Source organism: Rhinolophus hipposideros (genome assembly GCF_964194185.1).
Source record: "Rhinolophus hipposideros genome assembly, chromosome: 2".
In the NCBI taxonomy this organism is placed as follows: domain Eukaryota; kingdom Metazoa; phylum Chordata; class Mammalia; order Chiroptera; family Rhinolophidae; genus Rhinolophus; species Rhinolophus hipposideros.
Window position 1 is genome coordinate 49,824,243 of NC_138048.1, and position 21,957 is coordinate 49,846,199.

A 21,957-nucleotide genomic window follows, 5' to 3' on the forward strand; every position below is an offset into this window, starting at 1 on the left:
CATCTCACCTCTTTTCCTTTCTAGTTCAACGCTCTTAGGCAAATTCTGTAAACCCTCTGTACCTCAGTTTTCTCCCATGTAAAATGCTGACCTTTCACACATTTTTGTTTCACAGGGTTGTTTTAAGATTAAATGAATGAATACAATAATACATATAAAACACTTAGCTCAGTACCTAGAATATAACAAGTACCCAGTAAATGCTAGTCCCCATAGTTTATTGATTCTAAGAGTCCTCTTTCCCCCACATTTTGCCATCTCTGAAACCAGGATGAAATCTTACAGTTTATGGTGTGTAGTAGTTTAATTGCAGTTTTTTTCTTAGTGTACATAAATTAATGATGCATGTTACCATTAATTAAATATGGTGTTTCATCAGCATGATTCTCAACCCAGAGATTCCCATTTCCCCTTTGGGATGTACCCTTCTGTCACTTCTTGCTGGCCATTAGCCCTTCTACAGCAAAGCAGAATTAGGGAATGAAACAGCTGGAGAGGGGACAGCCTCAGTCGTCATCTCGTCTGCCTTGCTCATTTTACTAGTGTTGAAAATGATGGCCGGAAAGGGGAAGAGACTTTGAAAAAGCCACAAGGGGAGCTCGGGTCTTCAGATTCCTAGTCTCGTGTTTTTCTCCCAGGTTAGAAACGTTCTTAGCCCGGTACAGTACCAAAACCATGACTCAGCTCCTCTTTAAAGCCTGGGCCCCATCGGATGGTGGACACTTCCAGATCTACATATGGGTTTTGATGGAAGGATTTGAGTCCTAGAGCCCCAAAACTAGAATGATGAGACTATTCTTCGTACAATTTTAGTGTCGAAGGGAAGATTTTTTTTTTTTTTTCCCCACAGGAAGTATCATGTCCTCACCATTACAGGAGTCTGAATTTGTAAAGCACGCTCTCTGGAGGCGGCTTTCGTCTTCCCCGTTATTGTGTCTTCAATTCCAGGAGCTGACAGCTCGTGGAGGACTGTCTTAAGTTGTCAGTGGTTTCTGCAGTTTAGCTGCTTCCCAGTTTGTGCAGCTGAGCCCAGAGGCAAATCAATCACACAGTCCAGACACTTCATTAATTCATTCATTCACTCCATCTCCTAGCACTTACTGGCTGCCTGCTAGCTACCAGTCACAATGCAGGCACATAATCTCAGTTAATTCTCACAGTAGCCTTGTAGAATTGGTGTTATTTATGTTTTGAAGATGGGAAAACTGAGGAACAGTGATGCTAAGTCACAGCTTTTTTTTTGAGTTGGACTCTAATGAATCTTCCATGTGGAAAATGGGCTAGGGCATTCCAAAAAAAAAAGAGAAAGAATTTTATTGATTTAAAATTTGTCTTAAAATTGAAACAGCAATATGAATTATTTTATACTACAAGATGTGAACAAACACAAAAATATAGCCATTAGCTTATAGAAAAGAAACTGAGTATTCATTGAGTAGCTTTTTAGCTCTAAACATTAATTGTATCAGTTACTCTTAACTGAGCCGATAGAACTCAGAGTAGTTCTTTTCCTTGTCTCATCTGTAGTTAGAACTTCAGGTGTTGAAAATATCCAGAGGGCCTGGTCTTTTTCTGGTCTCTGTCAGCAGCTAATTTATTTCCCCCTTGGTCTCATTTTAATGAATGATCCTTTCTATTTAAAAGGGTATCTTTATTAGAGGCTTTACATCCAGAAATTTCTAAAACTCATTTTTTATTGGCAGGAATATTCTTACTCAAATGTTTGAACAGAGCAGAACAATTCAAATCTGTTTGCAAAGTGGCTTTTTCCCTGACAGGATGTTCACCCAGTCTTTTAAGTGACTTCTCAGCTTGCCAAGTCTTGGGCTGTGGGCTGCGAAAGCCATTGGGCAGATTGGCTTCTCACTATAGAGTGGCAGACTGATTTCCGGTATGCCCAGTCAGCTTTTTGGTGCTTTGATAGAGGGTGATTGGACACTACAAAGTGAGCACACATGAAGTTTTTCAACTGTCTCCTGAAAACGCCGAGTCTCCTAGCTTTGTGAAGGTTGTTTACCTTTAGGGGACCTGAGGATTTCCCTTCTCATTCGGGTTTCTTGGCCTTCCAGCACAGCTGCCTCCCCAAGTGGCAGAGGCTCAAAGGCGTCTACAGGAAGCTTGGCAGGTAGGAACTGAACGCTTTGGTTACCATTGGAGAATTTGATCAGATTTCAAAATGAATAGTGATGCTTTTTGAAAAAGAATGAGGTAAGGAAACAGAAGTTACTTGTTTTGTTGTTTTTTCTCTGCTCATGTGCTTAGACCAAGGATGGCCATCTCTGTGGCTCCGCTGGGTGGCATATCTGTGTTGCATGGATTCTGGGTCCTTGCTGACTGAGCCCCTTATGGTTGTATCAAGGATTGTTCTTTTACTCATTCAGTGTTGGTTATGGGGTATGAAGAACATTCCCTGTACATTCCAAAGGAGCGCTTGCCATAGACCCTGCCCTCAAGGAACTCAGCCGTTTGCAGGATATCTGGCCATCCAAATGATTAGCATTGTCAATGGGACTTTCCTACAGTGATGGAAATGTTCTCAGTCTGTCTCTCCCAGATGATAGCCATTAACAACTTCGAGTGTGACAAATGTGACTGAGGAGGTGAAGTTTCAATTTTAATTAACTGAAATTTAAGTAGCCTCCTATATCCAGTGGCTACTGTGTTGGGTAGCAAAGTTCTAAGCTGTCATCTACCCATCCTTGCATTTTAATATGAGTGCATCTCCAGTGGGGGTACTCTGCAGGCCATGAGGTAGGGAGCAGAGAAGGCTTGATTGGGTTTCTCATTGTGAAGTCTTGAGTTCCTTCCCCTCATTGGATCTCAGTTTCCCTTCCTGTAATTGAAGGGCTAGCAGCTCTGCCAGGACGTTCTAGCTCTGGTATCCCACTTGGTTCTGCTTGATTTTGGCCCCGATGGGCCCTCTAGGAAGGGGCGCATTTTGTCCATCTGAGGAGAAGGGAGGTGGTTGTCTCTGCTCAGCTCACTGGCCTGAGCTATTTGTAAAGTCACTGGGCACGTTTAGAAGTTCTTTCTGAATGAGAGCAGTGGGAGAAAGAAGTGAGGGGAAAAGATGTTTTATGTTGGGAGGCTGGTGAAGATTTGGGGGGTGGAGGCCCTGGCCCCATTTCTGGATGGCAGTCCATCTCCTATGATGAACCAGTATGCTCATAGGAGTCGCAAGGGTGCATTTAGTTGTCAGGAGAGAAAGGGTTTGGAAGAGGTGGCAGGACTTCTGGGGCTGGCATTTCAGGAAGAACTGAGTGCCGCTTCCCAGGTTTCATTCGTCTCCATGTCCTAATGGGTGTGCTGAGACAATGACACACGTAGGAATGCAGGGAAGTGCACTTGGTTGTTTTGACACAATCCTCAGCCCTCATTGGGAACCATACTCCCATGTTCCCCAAATGGAAACATAGCCGTTACCCAGCATCTAGAGTCATACTTGCCCTGTAAACTAATTCCTGCCAAGAGTTCAAGGTTACAACCAGCACATTTATGGCCTCAGACCTGAGACACTAGGGCAGTGCAGGTAGACCTGGGCTGACCCAGGCTTTCTGGGATCATGGTCACCAGTACCCTGAGGTTGGTGGTGATGGTGGTGTTGGTAGTGGTGAGAGGGCTGTAGCTAGAGCCTAAAAGGACAGGCATGCTTCAAGATCAGAAAGGCATAAAACCTGTAATGGCTTCTCAAAAAGGCTTCAATACAGACATTATAGTTAATACCTTACTTTTGTATGGGTCTTTGCAGCTTGGCAACCGCTTTACCTGGAATTGAATTTATTTAATCCTTATCAGGGTGGTTTTGACAAATCCACTGGAGGAAATTGAGGGCAGAGAGGGTATGGTTGATTTGAATTGAATCCAGGTCATCTGTCTCCAAGTCTAGTGTTTTTTTCTGCCACCCCATGAATGGCACAGTCAAAAAGTCCTGGGAGAGGACGTGTCACCAACAGCTAGGAGTCCTCATGTGGATGAGGACCCCAGTAGACATCCAGCAGGAACGTGGAGACAATAACACGCCAGGCCCACTGACGGGGGCTAGTTCTCACCACATGCTGGTCTAGGCGAGCTGCTGGCTGCCTTCTCCCAAGCCTGTGGGCCTTTACCTTTCACCTGTGAGCCCACTGCAGGACAGGGTAGGAACCTCAGTCCCAGCCTTAGGGGAGTGGCGGTGAGATGAGTGGGGAAAATGCCCGACGAGGAGGCTGCCTGCCTTCCCCTTCTGTGATACTTACACTGACTGCAGTACTTCTACTGGCTGTTCCTGGGTCATAAAAATCTCTCGTGCCTGGTCTGGGAAGGCTTCCTGGAGGAAGCGGGACTGACAGCCCAGGTCAGATCCTTTATAGGGTCCTGCTTTTTATTCTGGGGATTAACCCCAAGGAACAAATTACAGAACATGCAAATAAATTAAAGAAGAGACAAAGATGAAGAACATGGAGATTAAGAGATCAAAGAGGGGCCGGCCCGGTGGCTCAGGTGGTTGGAGCGCCATGCTCCTAATGCCGCCACCAAGGTCACTGGTTCAATTCCCACATGGGCCCGTGAAATGCGCCCTCAACAGCTAAGATTGTGAACGATGGCGCTCCCTGGAACTGGGCTGCTGTGAGCAGCCGGAGGTTGGCGTGAGCTGCCGTGAGCTGCTTTGGACTGCTGAGTGCTTCTGCGGGCTACCGTGTGCTGGTAGGAGTGGCTGGCGGCCAGCATGAGTGGGATGGGCCAGGGAGCTGTGTCCTACACAACTAGACTAAGAACCAACGGCTTAAACCAGAGTGGGGGTGGAGGTGGAAGAAGGGGGGAAAAAAGAGCTCAAAGAGGCAGAGGATTGTAAAATCTAGACCAGAGAAGACTGGGAGGTGGTTTAATACAGATTTGAGTCTTGGGTGTTTCATCATATGGTCTACACATAATTGCACAACTTTAAAATTTTAATAGATATTCACTGTAGAAAGTTTGAAAACTATAAAAAAAACTATAAAGACATGAAATATAAAGGTCTGACAATGAAGTTCACAAACTTGTTGCAACGATGTCGCGAACCTTTTTTGATATCAGAGGGATTATTCATTATGAATTTGTACCAACTGGACAGTTAACTATTTGGAAGTGCTGAAAAGGCTGCGTGAAAAAGGTACATGAAAATGACCTGAACTTTTCACCAACAATGCATGGCTCTTGCACCACGACAATACACCAGCTCACAAGGCACAGTTTGTGAGGGAGTTTTTAGCCAGTAAACAAATAACTGTATTGGAACACCCTCCCTACTCCCCTGATCTGGCCCCCAATGACTTCTTTCTTTACCTGAAATAAAGGATATATTGAAAGGAGACATTTTGATGACATTCAGAACATCAAGCGTAATATGACAACAGTACTGATGGCCATTCCAGAAAAAGAGTTCAAAATTACTTTGAAGGGTGTACTAGGCGCTGGCATCAGTGCATAGCTTCCCAAGGGGAGTACTTCAAAGGTGCCCATAGTGACATTCAGTAATGAGGTATGTAGCACTTTTTCTATATGCGTTCGCAAACTTAATTGTCTGACCTCGTATCTCCATAATCCCACGACCAAGAAATATATTCATATTTGAGATCATACCAAATTGCTATTTCTGAAGGTAAAAGACTACCTGAGTCTCACTCCTTTCATATGATTCAACCTAACATATGTAGTACATGTATCATTAGTGTCCTCATTTTTACTTTATGTATTTTGAGCATTCTTCCATGAAATTATAAATTACTCAAAAATTTTAATGGCTGATTGGTGTTCCATTTATAGCTGTCTCAAATTTATCCAACTCGTCCCCTTTTGTTGGACATTTAGGCTGTTTGCAGTTTGGGACCACAATAAAAAGTGCTGCTTGAAACCCTTTGTCCTCAAATATTTGTTCTTATTTTTCCTTAGTTCCTGAGGTAGACATCCAGAAGGGGAATGCCTAGATCACTGTTTATGCATATTCATGCTTCATCTTATCAAACTGCTTTCTGGAAAGGTTGTACCACTTTCCTTGTACTAGCAGGGGTGTGGAGAGGTGAGGCTCACGCTCATCCCTCGTCAGCACTGAGGATGGCTGCCTTTTCAAAATCTCTGTAAATTTAATGGATTTTAAAACATCTCATTGTTTAGTTTGCATTCTCTTGACTACTAATTATGTTGACTACTTTGTCTTAGGTTTATTAGCCATTTCTCCTTTTTTTTTGGAAATGTATATTTATATTTTTTTGCCTGGTTTTTTTAAAGGGAATACTATCCATCCTTTGTCAGATTTTGTTGTAAATATGTTTCCCAGCTCATCATTTATATTCTAAATTCTGTTTATACTCTGATGTGTAGTTTACAATTTTCCACAGACAAAGCTATCCATATTTTCCTTTCCAATTTCTTTCAGGGCTTTCATGCCTACAGAACTCTTTCTCATTTGAGGATCAATTAACTACTCGCCCATATTTTCTCTTTGGGTGTTTTTTTATATGTCATTTTTAAGATTAAGTTTCTAATCTGTCTAAAATTTATTTTGGTGGATGGTATGAAGATATGAGTATTAACTTGATTTCTTTTTTTCCAAATAGTCCATTTTTGCCAGTGGCATTTATTGAATAATTTGTCTTTTCCCCATTGCATTAGAGTCGTCCCTTATCATATATTAAATTCTTAAATATGGCAGATCTGTACTAGATCTGTAAATTAGGCACCATTCATTTGTATGTTAATTCTTGTGTCTGTTCTGCCTTTTAATAATGTAGTTTAAAATTATGTTTTTTAATATCTAGTAGGGCAAGCCCAACTCGTTACTCATCTTCTTTCCCCAAAAAATGTTTAATTACTTTCATCCATTTATCCCTCCAAATGGAAGTCTAGTTTAAAATCCCTTTGGCACATAACAGGTACTTAGAGATTCATTCAACAGATATCCGCTATAATATTTAGCTTTTTAATCCAATAACATATTGATTTTATTTCAATTTTATTTTACTTGAATCTTCTATAATGGCTTGCATTCCTGAGGTAAACCTTATTTGCATACATGGCAAATCTTTAAATGACATTTAATGAAAAATTAATTTTCTTTTTACAGCTCTTTTGGACTTCAGTTCTTTTAGCCCTAAGACAATTTTCTGTGATGAATGGTAGCCGTTTTTTCCTTGCCTTGTAATCACATTACAGAGTGAACAGCTGCATTAACACAGTTGTCCTAAACTTTAAATAAGCTTGCTTTTAAAATGTTCTTTGCAGATGGTATCATAACAACCTAATTATTAAACTTTTTAAGTGCATGAATATCATGCAAAGATCCTGTTTTTGAAAGGTTAATATACAATGAGGGAATTTGCCTTTCTCAAATTATGTCAAGAATAAATAAGAAACATTGGACAGTGAAAAACATTAAAAAAACATTAACAGCATCAGCCATAATCCCATTTTCTAGAGATAACTATCGTGTGCATGGATGTATGTGGTTTTCATTCGCACACACACGCACACTCACATACCCACCCACACCCCAGTGTGTATAATAATGGAATAAGGTCGTGCGTGCTATTTTATCAGCTGTTTTTCTACCTGACAATGTACCATGCAGTTTCCCATGGCATTGATTATTCTCATACAGTGTCATGTTTAATGTCCATGTGGAGTGGATATACCGGGGATTATCTTACCCATCACCTGTGGTGGAACATTTAGGGTGGTGTGATATTTCAATAGCACAGACCATAATCGACATCTTTACTCTCTACCTTCACGTTCATCTAGTCTGAGTATATAAGCTGTGTTGTGAGTACATGTGTGCTTCCATCCACGAGCATGGCAATCTCATGACTGCCCGGTCATGGCAAGGTCTCCTCTTCTTAAAGCAGCTGGAAGAGCAGCAGAGGCCCAGGGATTCCAGCCACCTGGAGGTATTTGACTCAGATTACTGGAGAAAACTCTACATATTGGAGAATTAATGAGAAAATAGTTTCAGAGAGCGTGGGGCAGAGAATTTAGCAGCTTGGGGCCATTTGTTTTGTGGAGCAGGTGGATTTGAGGCTGTGACTCCCCAGGGTTTGTATTGGCCACTCCCCGGTGCCTGCACACTCAGCTCCACAAAGCCTTCAGCCTTTCTTCCTGTGGGAACTCCCCAGTCACAATGGCTTGACAGCTCAGGGCCAACCAAGGAAAGGACTCGTAGGGCATGGACTCTGCTCGGGCCTCTTGTTCTTTCTCCCCACAAGAAGCTGGGGCTTCTCACGGGGCTCTGAAGGTTTTGCCTCCAGGTAGATGTTGGGGTTACCTCGTCTCAGATGGTAGTCCTGCTATCGGGATGCATTCTCAGTAGGAGTACTTCTCAGAAATGCCACCTGGACCTGTACACCTTTGTGGAAGCCAGCCACATAACAGCAGTGGGGAAGAGAAGCCCGGGAAGAAGGAAGGAGGCATGCGCACTGTAGGCACCAGTCCAAAGATTAGCGTGGGAGGGGTGCCCATGGACGCAGGGGGGGGGGCACGTGCTCAGTAAGCTCAGTCAGTAGCTGGTCTCTCTTTGGGGATAGGAGGCTTTCCTTTGCATCTGGGGAACCTGGCTTGGGGTACAGGAGTGGTCAGAGTGCTTGCCAAATAGCCCAGATTGGATAGGAGAGAGGAACCACAACATTCAAAGGGATAAGTGCTCACAGATAAGTGTGAGCAACGTGGCTTACAGGTGTGTAGTGGGAAGCTGAGGAGGCAGTTTCTAGCTGTTGTTTTCTGAATTTACTACAGTCACTTACTTGTTCACTCACTCATGTATTTGTTTATTCACATAATCAACGCTTATTATTGAGTGTCTACCATGTTTCCCCAAAAATAAGACCTAGCCGGACAATCAGCTCTAATGTGTCTTTTGGAGCAAACATTAATATAAGACCGGGTCTTATTTTACTATAAGACTGGATCTTATATAATGTAATATAATATAATATAATATAATATAATATAATATAATATAATATAATACCAGGTCTTATATTAATTTTTGCTTCAAAACATGCATTAGACTTGATTGTCCTGCTAGGTCTTATTTTTGGGGAAACACGGTATTAGGGTGGTGCAAAAGTAATTGTGGTTTAAAAGGTTAAAAAGAATTGCAAAAACCTCAGTTAGTTTTGCACCAACCTAAGACTGTGTGCCATGCCCCATACTAAGGCTACCAAGATGAACAGGGAAGAGAGGAGGAGTGTTACATTAACTTAGCCTCAGCTGTGGTGTGGTACCTTCAAATAAATGTTCTCCTTTAATCATCACCTATGAAGTGAGTGTTCTTATCTCTGATGGGGGAGCACAGACCCAGAGAGGTTAAGCCACTTGTTCAAGGGCACACACCTAGTAAGTGCTTTACTCAGGGCTGTCTTTGAGGATGTGCTTGCCCTGCGGGAGCTTGCCATCCCGTGCAGAAAATAGCTCGTTGAGAAAATAGTGGCCAGGCATGCCGAGCTGTGGCTGCCTGAGAAGGAACACTTGAGAACTCCCTCCTTATCCTGCCTTGATCCAGCCTCCAAGGGATCTTGTTAAATAAGTTTGCAGAGGCATTCTGCTAGCAGGGATTAGAGGCCAGGGGAACCATCAATTTGGAAGATTTCTAGAAAGGGTACTGCCATGCATCTATGTTTATCCTCAGTTCCCCAGGCCCTCAGGAACTCCATGAGAGAGAACCACCTCTGATTAAGTTTATCCTTAGAGGATCCTGTTGGCCACCTTCCCCTCCCACCAGCTGTCTCAGCTTCCTTTTATTCAAGCTAAGGAATCTAAATTATTTCTCTAGTTACTTTCTCTGCCAGCCCAACCACAGTATTAGGTCCCCTCTAAACCATGAGTGTTAGAAACTGGGCCATGAGTGAGGCAGATAGTGGGTGATAGAATCTAGTGGTTAGAACTTGAGATACATTATCGGGTCTCATTTTGACTTTGCCTTCAACCAGTGGTTCCCAGCCATTTAGGGAGCCATCGACCTCTTTGAAAACCTGATGAAAACTAGAATTACACAGATTCTTTTCTCAGAAAAATAGACACATATGGTCATATATGCAATAATTTGCATGCGGTTTCACGAGAATCATGGCCCTCCCCAACCACACACATTTTTGAGGCAGGGTTAAGAAGCCTGTTTCAGTTTACCAAGTACTTCTGGAATGCATGGTTTAGACGTCCTCTGGTGAGCAGAGCTGAGAGTTACCTAGGCAACCCTTGGCAGACACCTCACAGCCCCTTCTTTTCCGTAATTCTGGAGAAGGATTCTAGCTTCATGAGATATTGGTTTACCCCTGGTTTCCTATTTAGCACTTGACATTGTTATGCTTGTTTCCAGAGAAACAGCAGCACCACGAGTTAGACTGTCTTCTGATCTTGGTCATTTCCTAGCTTATGCTGGCTCCTGGTTACACTGGGTCTGCAGGAGACTTGGTTGCTTATCTCTGGCAAACATGAAACTCATCATCTGTTACTCTGGTGAGGGTCTGGGTCGGGGGGGAGGGGGGGTGTAGAAAAACCACCAGGTCCTAGCTACTCTTGTCTGTTCCCGTAAACCCACCAGAGGGACTTCAGTCTTCACCACCATCCTGTACAGTCCAAGACCTTGCTGGCAATCCTATAACTCTGCCATTTCTCCAGTTACTGTTCTTTCACTTTTTAGACACTTTTTTTAGAGCTCTAGTTTTATTATCCCTTTGGGATTTTCTTGTACATATGTACCTCTGTCATCGTGTTTCTTACATGATATTAAAATTACATGTTGATATATCTGATTCTCTCCCTAAACCAAAAGTCCCTTCAGGTCAGAAATTCTACATTTTTAAATCATTGTGCCTCCAGTGACTGGAACTTTACCTGGCATGTATAGGTGTTCAGCAAATATTTATTGAGCTGAATTGGGCAATGTTTAGATACCTGAGTTAATCATCTAAGGAGAGAGTAAGAAATTCCTTGAAACTCTAGGGATGTTTCCATGATCAACCCATCCACCTCAGATATGGTCAGCCAGTTTATTCAAAAACCTAAACATAGTATTGGGAGCCATACAGAGTTCATGTTGTCTGATTTCTGTGGAAGGGTGTGTGTGTGTGTGTGTGTGTGTGATGTGCACAGACCTTTTTTCCTTGGTTACTGAAATTACTTGAAAAGGATACCAGGACAAATGTTTTTATTCTCTCTGGTAGCCTTCCATGCCTATGTCCCTTCAACACTTCTTCCCATTTGTTTATCTCCTCGATCTATCTTAATGTCTCTTGCATGCCTGCATCTTTCTCATTTGGTCCCATATATCCCGGGACAGGCTGGACAGCAGCCACAGTAATAACTACACAACTAGCTCAGGACCAAGGACAGCAGCACTCATGTCCTTGAAATGAGAGAAGGTGCTTTCTTTTGCTAAAGTTTGTTCACTAACATGACCCTTGGGTGTGGTCCTTCTTGCCCGATGGGCTGCAGTTCTGCATACCTAGTTATTTCTTTGGCCCTCGTCATTCCGTGTCTGTGGTGGGCCTGTGTCCAGTCTGTGTCTGGTATGTCGCTCCCACCGATGGGCATGGTAGTGAGACGGGTAGGAATGGCACAGTGGTGGAATTAGAAAACATGAAGGTGGGAGCAGAGGTGAGAGGGAGTGCTCCAGGCGCTGCTCTTGAGGGTCTCCTGCTCGTGAGTCTCCTGCTCTGAGCTCTGCAGTGAGCTGCTGCTGCCACTGTATGCCACCTACCCCTGAATTTCAGGCCATAGGAAACGGGGAGAGGGAAGAGGCAGTGGGGAGGTGCTGGGCCATTTCATGTTTGGATGACTGCCAGAGTGCCTGTCACAATGACAGAGGCCAAAGCTGGCTTTTCCAATCAACAGTTTTATCTTGAAAGTCATTATGCCCTGATTAAATTAAAATCAGTTACAATACGATCCATAGACACACTGGGTAAGAGGGCGGGGAGCTAATTGATAATGAGGGTCCCCAGGAGTGAGACGTATGTCTGAACTTCTGCAGCACATACCTTGCACCTCTGAGTACCTTTTAATTCTCTCTCAATATAAAAGCAAATACACTGCTAATGTTCAACAGTCGATTCATATTCATCACTGACTAATTCATCTCTGGCTAATGTTCTGTGTTACTTCACGGAGCCATGCAAGACTAATGCTCAACATAACAAAAAGACAATAAATCTACCACCATCACCACCATCTGTGAGGGATGAGCACTTTAAGTAACTGGGTCAGTTAGCAAAGAATTGGTTAAAAAAAAGTGATGGGCAGATACAACCACTTCCGAAGTGGTTATTTTCTTGTGTCTAGAGTACACTGAATGATGTAGGCTTCTCTGGGGAGGAGGGAGGAAGGGAGGAAGGATGAGTTAGCCTGTGTGTATTGCAGCTGAGGTCTCAACTCGAGCTAATATAAAATCTTGTGAAGACTAAACAGAAACAGTTTGCTCATTAGCTGGGCTTAGAGAGGTGTTACCCACAAGTTTAAAGTGCTAATTATTAGTGATCTTTAATGGAGTTAATTTAGCAATGGTAAGTGTTACAAATTTCTGCTCTTTAAAAGTCGCCCATTAGCTAGGACTTTATATCTAATATTGACTTTAGAAAGTTAAGATTGAAATTGGCCACAATTAGAGTTCATCTGGGAGTGTGAGAAAGAGAAAGATGGAGACGGCGTTAGAAATAGGCACCTGAGAGGGACGCGGGGAGGGAGAGGCACAGCAATTATTAAGCGTCTTTGTTGTGGAAGGTGCCATGTCCCTGTAGAGGAGTGAGAGTCAGTCCCGGGGTTCCCTCATTAAGCACTAGCTGTTTGTAGGCACTGGACATATGGAGATCACCACCTGACCCGTCTGCAGGAGCTTAGTGTCTGGGGAGGGGTCCAGATGCAGCAGTGGAGACGGCACAGCAGTGAGGTGCTTGCCATGTGTGTACAGAGAAGGAGGAACCCGTGCAGCTTGGGGTGGGGGGCCAGGGAAGCCTCCCAGGGAAGGCACACCACTCACTGTGGTGCAGGGCAGGAGACAGCGTGACCAGTGATGTTCAAATACCTGTCAGGGTTGAGAGACGGTAGACATCGCTTCTCCCAAGTGTAAAAACTGTCCGACTGGCTGTTATATCACGTCTCTGGCAATTGCCTCACGTTGCATGAGGTCTCTTCTGTTTGCTTAGGAAAGCTTAGTATTAGCAATTGCCAAAGAGGAGCCCTTGCTGTGTTTTGTTTTGTTTTTCCCTCTCCCCTTCTGCATTGAAATAAGGTTAGTTGAGGATCACGAATATCCTTCTCTGAGAAGTCCCATGGCTCGAGGCCAGGGAGAACTCTACCACACTGTCCCTTTTCATGGCTTCAGCCCATTCAAGGAAGGAGGAGGCTTTGACATTGGTGGTGTCAGCGGTGAGGGACAACTGCAGGAGCTGGCCTCACTGTGGGCAGATGGCTCCCCAGGTTAGAAAGAGGCGGGGGGATCGCCACACTGGGCCAGGTGTTCTGCTGCCCAGACTCTTTCTCCGCCAGATTTATTTCTGCCTCTGAATGCACACTTCGTGCCTCCGTGGTAGTTGTTTTAATGAGAGCTGCACGGAGCCTACTTGGATTTGTAGTCGCTGAAGGAGTTTTCCAACAGGCTGTTTCCTCGATAGCTCGTTAGTATCTATAAAGAGGAGACATGACATTAACCTTCATCTGTGAGTGTGTGTGTGTGTGTGTATCTTTCTCTCCAGCTCTTTCTCTCTTGCTCTTACCCTTTTTCCTCTTACTCTTACCCTCTCTCTCCTTCTCTTATGTCAATGTAGGAAAGGGTAGGGAGGAGAGATGGGACAGTGAGGGGATGAAAACCATCGCCTCTACCCACCGATAGGTTCCCGACTGTCCCCCGTTGCAATGACAGTGTCTTCCCCCAGGGCTTTGCCCATCTACTCCCTATACAGATGGGACTTCACATCTCTCTGCTTTATGATGCAGGTCCACACTGCATCTTCCCAGGGTCTCACGCAAACTCTCCTGGCAGCCTCTCAGGAGGTACCTCACAGACGAACCTTCTTCCTGCCTCTCTTGGAACTTAGGGAGAAAACAAAAAGGGACAAAGTTCCAGTGTTCCCTGCCCCCACATACCACCATCTGCCTCAGCATGGATCATGTTTCCCATCCTCTTCCATCTCCTTGAAGATAAAGGAGAATGTGCCGTGGAGCTTGGGTTCAGCTCTGGCCTGGAGCCACAGCCTTTCCCTGGGACCAGCCAGATGCCACCCAGCTCTGACCCTCACTGCGGCAGTCCGAGCTCTCTGAGCTTCCAAAAGTGTCTGCAGCTGTATCTTTGCTGTCACCTAGCCAAGAGCCCACACTGCTGCGAGATCAGGGTCAGAATGAGATCACAGAGCCCACCCACCACATCCATGCCCTCCTTCCCATCACCCCCTAACCGTTTTTCTGTTCAACCAGTGAGCTCTGTCCATCTCTGGCTCACAGCTTACTTGCTCCTTCTTCTCTGTTTCCCACCAGAGCACCATGCCATGGCACTTCCTTTATTCAAAACCTGGCTCAAAGATCATCTCCTCTGGGGAGTTGCCCTGATGAATTGCTTCCAGCTCACCCCCCTTGCTCCCCATCTTCTTAGGATCTGTGCGTGCTCAGGGTCAGCTTAATATTTCTTGGGCCGCTTTTGTGTGACAGGCACTGCACTAGGTGTTGAGGTAGGAAAACAAGTGAGATGTGGTCCTACCCTCAGGGTGTCAGGATCCGTTTGTGGGGAGCAGAATGAAAACACAGAAATGCTTTTCAGGAGTGATAGTATAAGTTACAACCAGGGACACCAAACCTGACTTAAGTCAGGGAAACAGCACAGAGGAAATGATGGATTAGAGAGAGATTTCAGAGGTAGAATCAACAGACCTGAGTAACCGAATCTCCGTTTGGGAGGTAGGAGCAGGAAAGCCTAGGTGCCACCTGGGTTTCTGCTTAGTTAACTCAGTGGATGATGGCACCAACAGTCTGGATTCAGGGGGTACAGGGCAGCCAGGTTGAGGGCAAGATGGGAGGGTCTTTATCAGAATCTTAGCATCTTACGTTGTTTTTTTATACAGAGCGTGGTAAGGACCTGGTGTCAGGGGAAATGGGCGCTCAGTCTTGTGTGAGGCTGGAAACGCTCAGAGGGCAGCAATTGGGTCTCCCCTCCAAGGGAGAGAATTGCCTGAGATGGGCACTGAGTTCTCATCGGATGTAGTCCTCCCTGGGGTGGGGCACCTCTACTTCCTCTATTTCCCTTTCAGTGTTGCTCAGCGTGCAGGGCTTGGGACCCATGGGTGGGAGTGCAGGTGTGATCAAGAGGCATGAACAGACTGGCCCCGCTGCCCTCCAGGGCCGGCTCAGAGGTGGCATCCTGCGCTGTGAAAATGATCAGTGACAGTATTTATGGTACTGAGAGCAGTGAGGAAGGCAGGGCTCTGAGGGTTGGGGTGGGGGGGGGAGATTTGTTGGGAAATTAAAATGTTTGATACAGAAAAGAGTGGTTGAAGCTACCAAAATTCTGAGCAGTATAGATAGGTGTTATTCATAAACATTTCTACTGCCAAAAAACAAGACACGGCCCAGTCTCCATGCCCTGGAAGGGGACGTCATCTATCTCGTAGATAGCCTTTTTATTCCAGAGCTGAATTTGAGTGATGGGTAATGTCTGCATCTCTGGAATTCCCAGGGTGGAGATGGGAGGCATGATAATCAGCCCTGGATCAGATTTTGTTTAGATGAGGTTCTGTTTAGAGGAGACTAAAGGGTGCTTTTATCTGTCTCTGCCTCTGGGGCAACTCTAGAATAGAAAGAAATACTTTAGTGTATTGCATTTCGCCACAGGTAATGTGCATATGAATCACCTGGATCTCTTATTAAAATGCTGGTCCTGACACTGTAGGTCTGGGGAGGGGCCGAGATTCTGCATTCCTAGCAAATTTCTAGCTGGTAGGCGATGCTTATTACTCTGAGTAACAAGGCCTCGGGACTCACCTTTAGGAAGTCTTTCTTTTGAGCCCCCTTGCGCTCTATACGGGTGATTTCCCATCTCTGATAAGAGCTCGTTATCCTTTCTATGGGCAGCCAGTTGGCTCAGTTAGTTAGAACGCAGTGCTCATAACACCAAGGTCATTGGTTCAATCCCCACATGGGCCACTGTGAGCTGCACCCTCCACAACTAGATTGAAACAACTACTTGACTTGGAGCTGATGGGTCCTGGAAAAACACACTGTTCCCCAATAAAAATTAAAAAAATTAAAAAGAAAAAAGGAAAAAAAGCTCGTTATCCTTTCTACACACTCTTGTCTCTCTTTGTGTGGAAGCCCCCTGGAGAGCAGGGTCCATTCTTTATTTGTCTTAGTAGCGCTAAAGCCTAACGTGAGGCCCAGCACTTAATAAGTGCTCAGTAAAGAATTGATGAAAGAATGAATCTAGAACGAGCAGACTGTCCAAGTCATGCCCAAACCGCAGTCTGGCCTAACAAGCTCTTGGAACTCAGTTGTAAGTAGGTCTCTTGTTGTGCAGCAGATCGGTCAGTGTTTCACTGCCCCCTTGATTCCAGGCTCCCATGCTGGACACCACAGGGATGGAGTGGGAAAAGGAAGCAGACTCCTGAGCACTGGGAAATTTGTCATCTCAGTGGTGAAACAGGGTGCAGGCCCACTAAAGCAATGTTAGCACACTTACACAGTAACTTCTAAATAAGTGCAAATTAAAGGGGTATGACTAAGAACCAAAGGCAGTAAGGAGCAATCCATGGGTACCCTGGCAGCTTGCACCTCCAAAGGCTCAACGCTTAATTGTTTGTTTCTTGTTGAAATCAGGATTATTTTCTGAAGGAAGGTAACATGGAGCACCAGGTCCCCAGCTGCTTGGGGGGACACTCACTGCCATCCCTGAGCCATAACACCATGGACAGGGACTGTGACAAAACTCCGGTCCTGCTGCGGCCACAGATAGGCTGGGAGCCAGAGGAACGACGCTGGGCATTTCCCAGCCTGGGGACAGGTGACTGAGTGTGAGGAAAACAGGCAGAGGCAATGTAAGCGGAACACATTTGGAACAAGGAGGAGGCGGAAGTGGGGCTTGGAGAAGACCCATGCTGGAAGTCCTGGGAGATGGCAGTGGTAATTTTTACTTCCCTAAGAGATGCAGAGCATTTCAACTTTGCTAATTAATAGGAGCAGCAGGCTTATAATTGTGCCAGCAGCAGGATGCGAAGGGGGTAAGATGGGCACTGCCTGCCAGTGGAGCGCGCCTTTGTCCGTAAGAAAAAGCACAGCACTCACAGTGGAGCAGGTTCCTGAGGGTGCCCTTTGGGTTGTTTGTTTTTTTCTTTTCTTTTCTCTTGCAGTAACTCCAACGGTGTAGGGGCTTTTATTTGTTCTCAGGCTTTTTTTAGAGGTAGCAAGGCGCCTACTGTGTCAACAGGCTTTACTTTTAGAGGTGGAAGCTGGTGGACGGTTAGTCTAGAGTTTATAATTATAATGAATAGTGCTATCGAATATACTGTGTATCGGAGATTGCTGTCGCAGTTCAAGTTCTTCCTCACAGAAGTTCTTCCATCACTAGTCTCCCCTTTTGGTAACTTGGGCTGCCTGCAAAATACGGTGAAGGGCCATGTGCATCTCACTCCCTCAGCTGATTCCTGGGAAAGAAGGAGCTGAGAGGCCAGGGAAGAGTTGCTTTATCTTCCCAAAGTACATTGACTCTCCCTAGGGAGTTAGTTCCCAGTACTTCCTTTCAAACCATATTGATCTCATAATCTGAGGATCTTAAAAGCCAGTAAATACGAAGAAAAGATTTGATGAGATACCACTTCACACTTGTTAAAATGGCTATTTTCAACAAGGCAGGTAATAACAAGGCTTGACTAGGTTGTGGAGAAAAAGAAATCCTCATACACTGCTGGTGGGAATGTAAATTGGTGCAGCTACTATGGAAAACAGTATGGAGGTTCCTCAAAAAACTAAGAATAGAATTACCATATGACCCAGCAATCCCTCTCCTGGGTATCTACCCCAAAAGTGTAAAAACATCTGTAAAGATACATATGTACCTCTAAGTTCACTGGAGCAGTGTCCATGCTGGCCAAGACACGGAAACAACCAAAGTGTCCTTCGATAGGTGACTGGATAAAAAAGATGTGGTCTCTATACACAACGGAATACTATTCTGCCATAAGAAAAGATGAAATAGTGCCATTTGCGACAACATGGATGGATCTTGAGATTATCATGCTAAGCGAAATAGGTCAGACAGAAAAAGTCGAGAACCATATGACTTCACTCATCTATGGGATGTAAAACTGAAAGGAACAAATGAACAAAACAAAAACAAAACAAACAAAGACAACTGTTTAGTGGGTACCAGAAGGTAAGGTAGGGGTGGGGTGGTAGAAAAGGGTAAAAGGGTCAAATATATGGTGACAGAAGGAGATTTCAATTTGGATGGTGAACACACAATGCACTATCTAGATGATGATGTATTATAAAATTGTATATTTGAAACCTATATAATTTTGTTAACCAATGTCACCCCAACAAATTTAATAGAAAAAAAAGGTTTGAAAAGTCTCAGAATATTCGAGCTGAGTGGTACTTCAGAGACCAGCCACTCAGATCAGCAGCACGTGGTGTGACACATGAGGCCACTGACCTGTGCAAGTCACTGTAGGAAGGGTTAGCATTTCATTCATTTATTTATCATTTCATCAAATATTTATGGAACATTTACTATGAGTCTGCCCAGACATGTACCTGATAGTGAAAACATGTTGCTATTTCACTGGTCCTGTTTGAGTTGGCGTGGAATGAACTTCCCCTTGATTGTAGTAGATTCTGCTGGCTGTTTTTACAAGGGCCCTGGGGCAACTGAGTCACAGGGACTTCAGCCAGTGCAAATAGGTGTTCTCGCAAAGTCACCCACTTCTGAGCTGCTGCTAATTAGTTGAGCTCTACTTGGCTTGATATAATACATATGTTGTTGAAACGTTATTTGTAATTCAATTTTTTGGAAAATGAAGAACTCATTCAAACCATGAAGGCAGATTGTATTTAAAGAAACCCTGGGGCAACTCCTTTTGTAATGTGAAAAAATGTTGTTTGTATTGTTAGAAAGGATTATCCCCTAGATCAGGATTTGGTAAATCTGGACACTTTAGGTTTCTTTGGTGGGTACAGCCTGGCAGATACGGCAGAGGTGGGCTGACGTGGATGGGGGAAGGCTCGCCTGGGAAGAGGAAGCCCTAGGAATCTTAGACTAGCCCAAACCAAGACACAGACATTTCCTGCAGCCCGGGATTGCCAGCAGTGTGGACAAGCGCCCCGGAGTCTGGAAGAGATAAGTGGTGGGCATGATGAGTGGGGTGCGAAGGATGAGATGCAGACCTCCCTTCCTTTTCCACGGGTGGGAGCAAAGAGGGAGAAGGATTGGGAACATTTTGCTGGTATAGCAAACTGCAGACCCTTCCTTAATGTCTAGGGCCTGTGTGAAATTCAAGCTGCGTTGTATACTTTAACACAGGAGGGAGGAGAGGAAGTGCAGTGGGAAAATAGGGCAGGAGTTTAAGAGAGAAGAGGTTATATGGATTCTTGTTACCCAGTAAAATCTCATTAGTTTGGTTCTTACTAGTTTTGAAATTGTACATGATCTGGAAGAAGACAGGGCTGAAGTTTAGATTTTCATATCAAAAAAATTTTTTATAGAAATGAATAATGTGTGTAGTGATGTAGAGGAGAATGTTTTTTTATTTTTTGAGGAGAATGTTTTAAAACTGAGGGAAAGAAAGACATTTCATATATGAAAATAAGCTATTTTGATGCAGAAACATCAGTTTACATAAACCATTCATGTATTAATTGTAAATGATCCTTGTTTGGTTGGTAAAGCCTGGTAGGACTCTTCCTTACCAAGAAAGCTGAAACTTGCATGAGGGTAAAAAACAAACCCATGTATCTCTTTGTAATTTCTATTGATCCTAATTAGTTTCTACTAGTGAGGTTTAATAGCTTTTCTGTGTTGGAAGATAAAGTCAGAGCATAAAGATCTGTAGAAACTAAGGATAGAAAGTACAAAACAATGCTTATAGTTAGAACTTTATTTTGATGGTGTTGTTGTTTCTTCTATTGCCTGCCGTCTTCTCGACACGAGCCTTTGCAGTGCTCACTCCAGCATCAGGTCCTGTGGACCAACTTGTACAGAGAAGCCACTGATGAATAAAAAGGCTCACTGTCTTCATTTAGTGAAAACGGAAAAAGAAGAAATAGGTGAAATCATCAGAGACACTTAGGAAATTTGTTTTGGGTTAGGGTATGACATCTGACCATGGCAGCTGGCATTCGGAGGACCATCACTTCTCTGTGGTTGAGTGGGGAACGGGCTCATTTCCCTTCTCTTAGCCCGTGGTCTTCATCCTGGGTTGTTACCCAAATTCCCACATTTCTGGATCTCTTGAAAGAGAGTGCCGGGATTGAGACAGCCCTGAGTGGCACTGTCCTGCCCAGCACGTTTCTCCCCCTGTAGATTGTCACATTTGTACTGCAAGGGAGTAAGCCAAGTGCAGAAAGGCTCTCGAGGGGGTGTCCGGGGTCTCTGGTTCTGTCTCACTGAGCTGACACAGAGCCACATCTCTTCCGGGGTCCATCTGTGCCATGTCCCCAGTGGGGATACCCAGTAGAGATCTGAGTGTGGGCTGGCTTTCCCTGCGAGTTCTTGTGGCATATTCAGGTTAAACGACAGGGACACAGTGGGCTGGCGTGGGGTTTTGTGTGTGTGTGGAAGCTGAGTCCTCCCTTCCCACGCATCTCCCCCCGGGCTGGGTTGTCCTTTGCCCCTCGGGGCACATTGTTATTTTCCGTTCTGTGTGAGCCCCAGGCCTCTGCCTCTAACCCCCTAACAGGAATTCAACTAGACCCCAGAAAGGACTTTCCAACAGGGCAGCGAGAGTTAGGCAGAGAATGAGCTGCTGAAGAAGGCAGTACATTTCCTTCCCAGGAAATTGGTGTGTCCTACCTCCAGTTTGTTGTGGGCTGATGATGGTGACCCTGAAGAGGAGGGAGAGAAAAGTGGAGGAAGGGATCGCATTCAGTGTTGCTTCTCACTTGGGGATTCTTGTGGGTTTCTTTCCCATTTATAAACTGCAGACTAACAGTTGCTGTGCCACATAGAGGAAAGGCAAAAAGAATTATTTACGGCATTGTGATCCATCTTTATATTAATGAACGTGTTCAACAGACATTTGCTGAGTGTTTACTGTGTACCAGGCACTAGACGTACAAAGATGAGTTTTTACCAAGCCCCGTCTTCAGGTTCACAGCAGCAGGGTACTGTTGTTGCCTCTGGGGCATGGAGCTTCCTACCATGTTTCCCCGAAAGTAAAACTGGGTCTTATATTAATTTTTGCTCCAAAAGACGCATCAGGGCTTATGTTTAGGGGATGTCATCCTGAAAAATCATGCTAGGGCTTATTTTCCGGTTAGGTCTGATTTTCGGGGAAACATGGTATATGTGTGCGGGGCGTGACTTGGACTGTTTTTTCCCTAAAAGGGATCAGGAGGACCTCGCCCCCTTGGTCACCCCTGTGGCCTGTCATCGTGTGGAAGTGTTCTTTCTGTGGTGGACTCTCTCCTGTTCCATTGGGCTGGCTGTAGGGCCTGAAGAAGGCCTAACTGTCTGGCCCACGATGAGGCAGGGAGGCTGAGGGTGGGCCCCAGGGATTCAGCTCTCTGACCTCTTTCACCCTGATTCCTTCTGTTTTGTTATCCCACAGGTTCTTTTCGGAATGATGGTTTGAAAGCTTCTGATGTCCTTCCCATCCTAAAGGAAAAAGTGGCCTTCGTGTCTGGTGAGTGTCTGTGGGACTTTCCTGTGTAATGAGCCTTGAGAGGTTGTGTGTGTGCGCACATGTGTGGCACCCACTTCTTTGTGTGTTAGTGAGAGAGAGTGGGGGTGGGAGTTTTGCTCGGAGCGGCCAC

At 44.8% G+C, this 21,957-nt stretch overlaps 1 protein-coding gene across 24 annotated transcripts in view; it reads left to right on the forward strand.

Moving 5' to 3' along the window:
* Nucleotides 1-21,957, forward strand: part of KALRN (kalirin RhoGEF kinase) — a 621,535-nt gene that overhangs the window by 163,783 nt on the left and 435,795 nt on the right. For all 24 annotated transcript variants that reach the window (XM_081025698.1, XM_081025722.1, XM_081025696.1 and 21 more), the window contains exon 2: nt 21,753-21,827. In XM_081025698.1, coding sequence (XP_080881824.1) covers nt 21,753-21,827 — 75 coding nt within the window. The remainder of the gene's footprint in view (nt 1-21,752; nt 21,828-21,957) is intronic.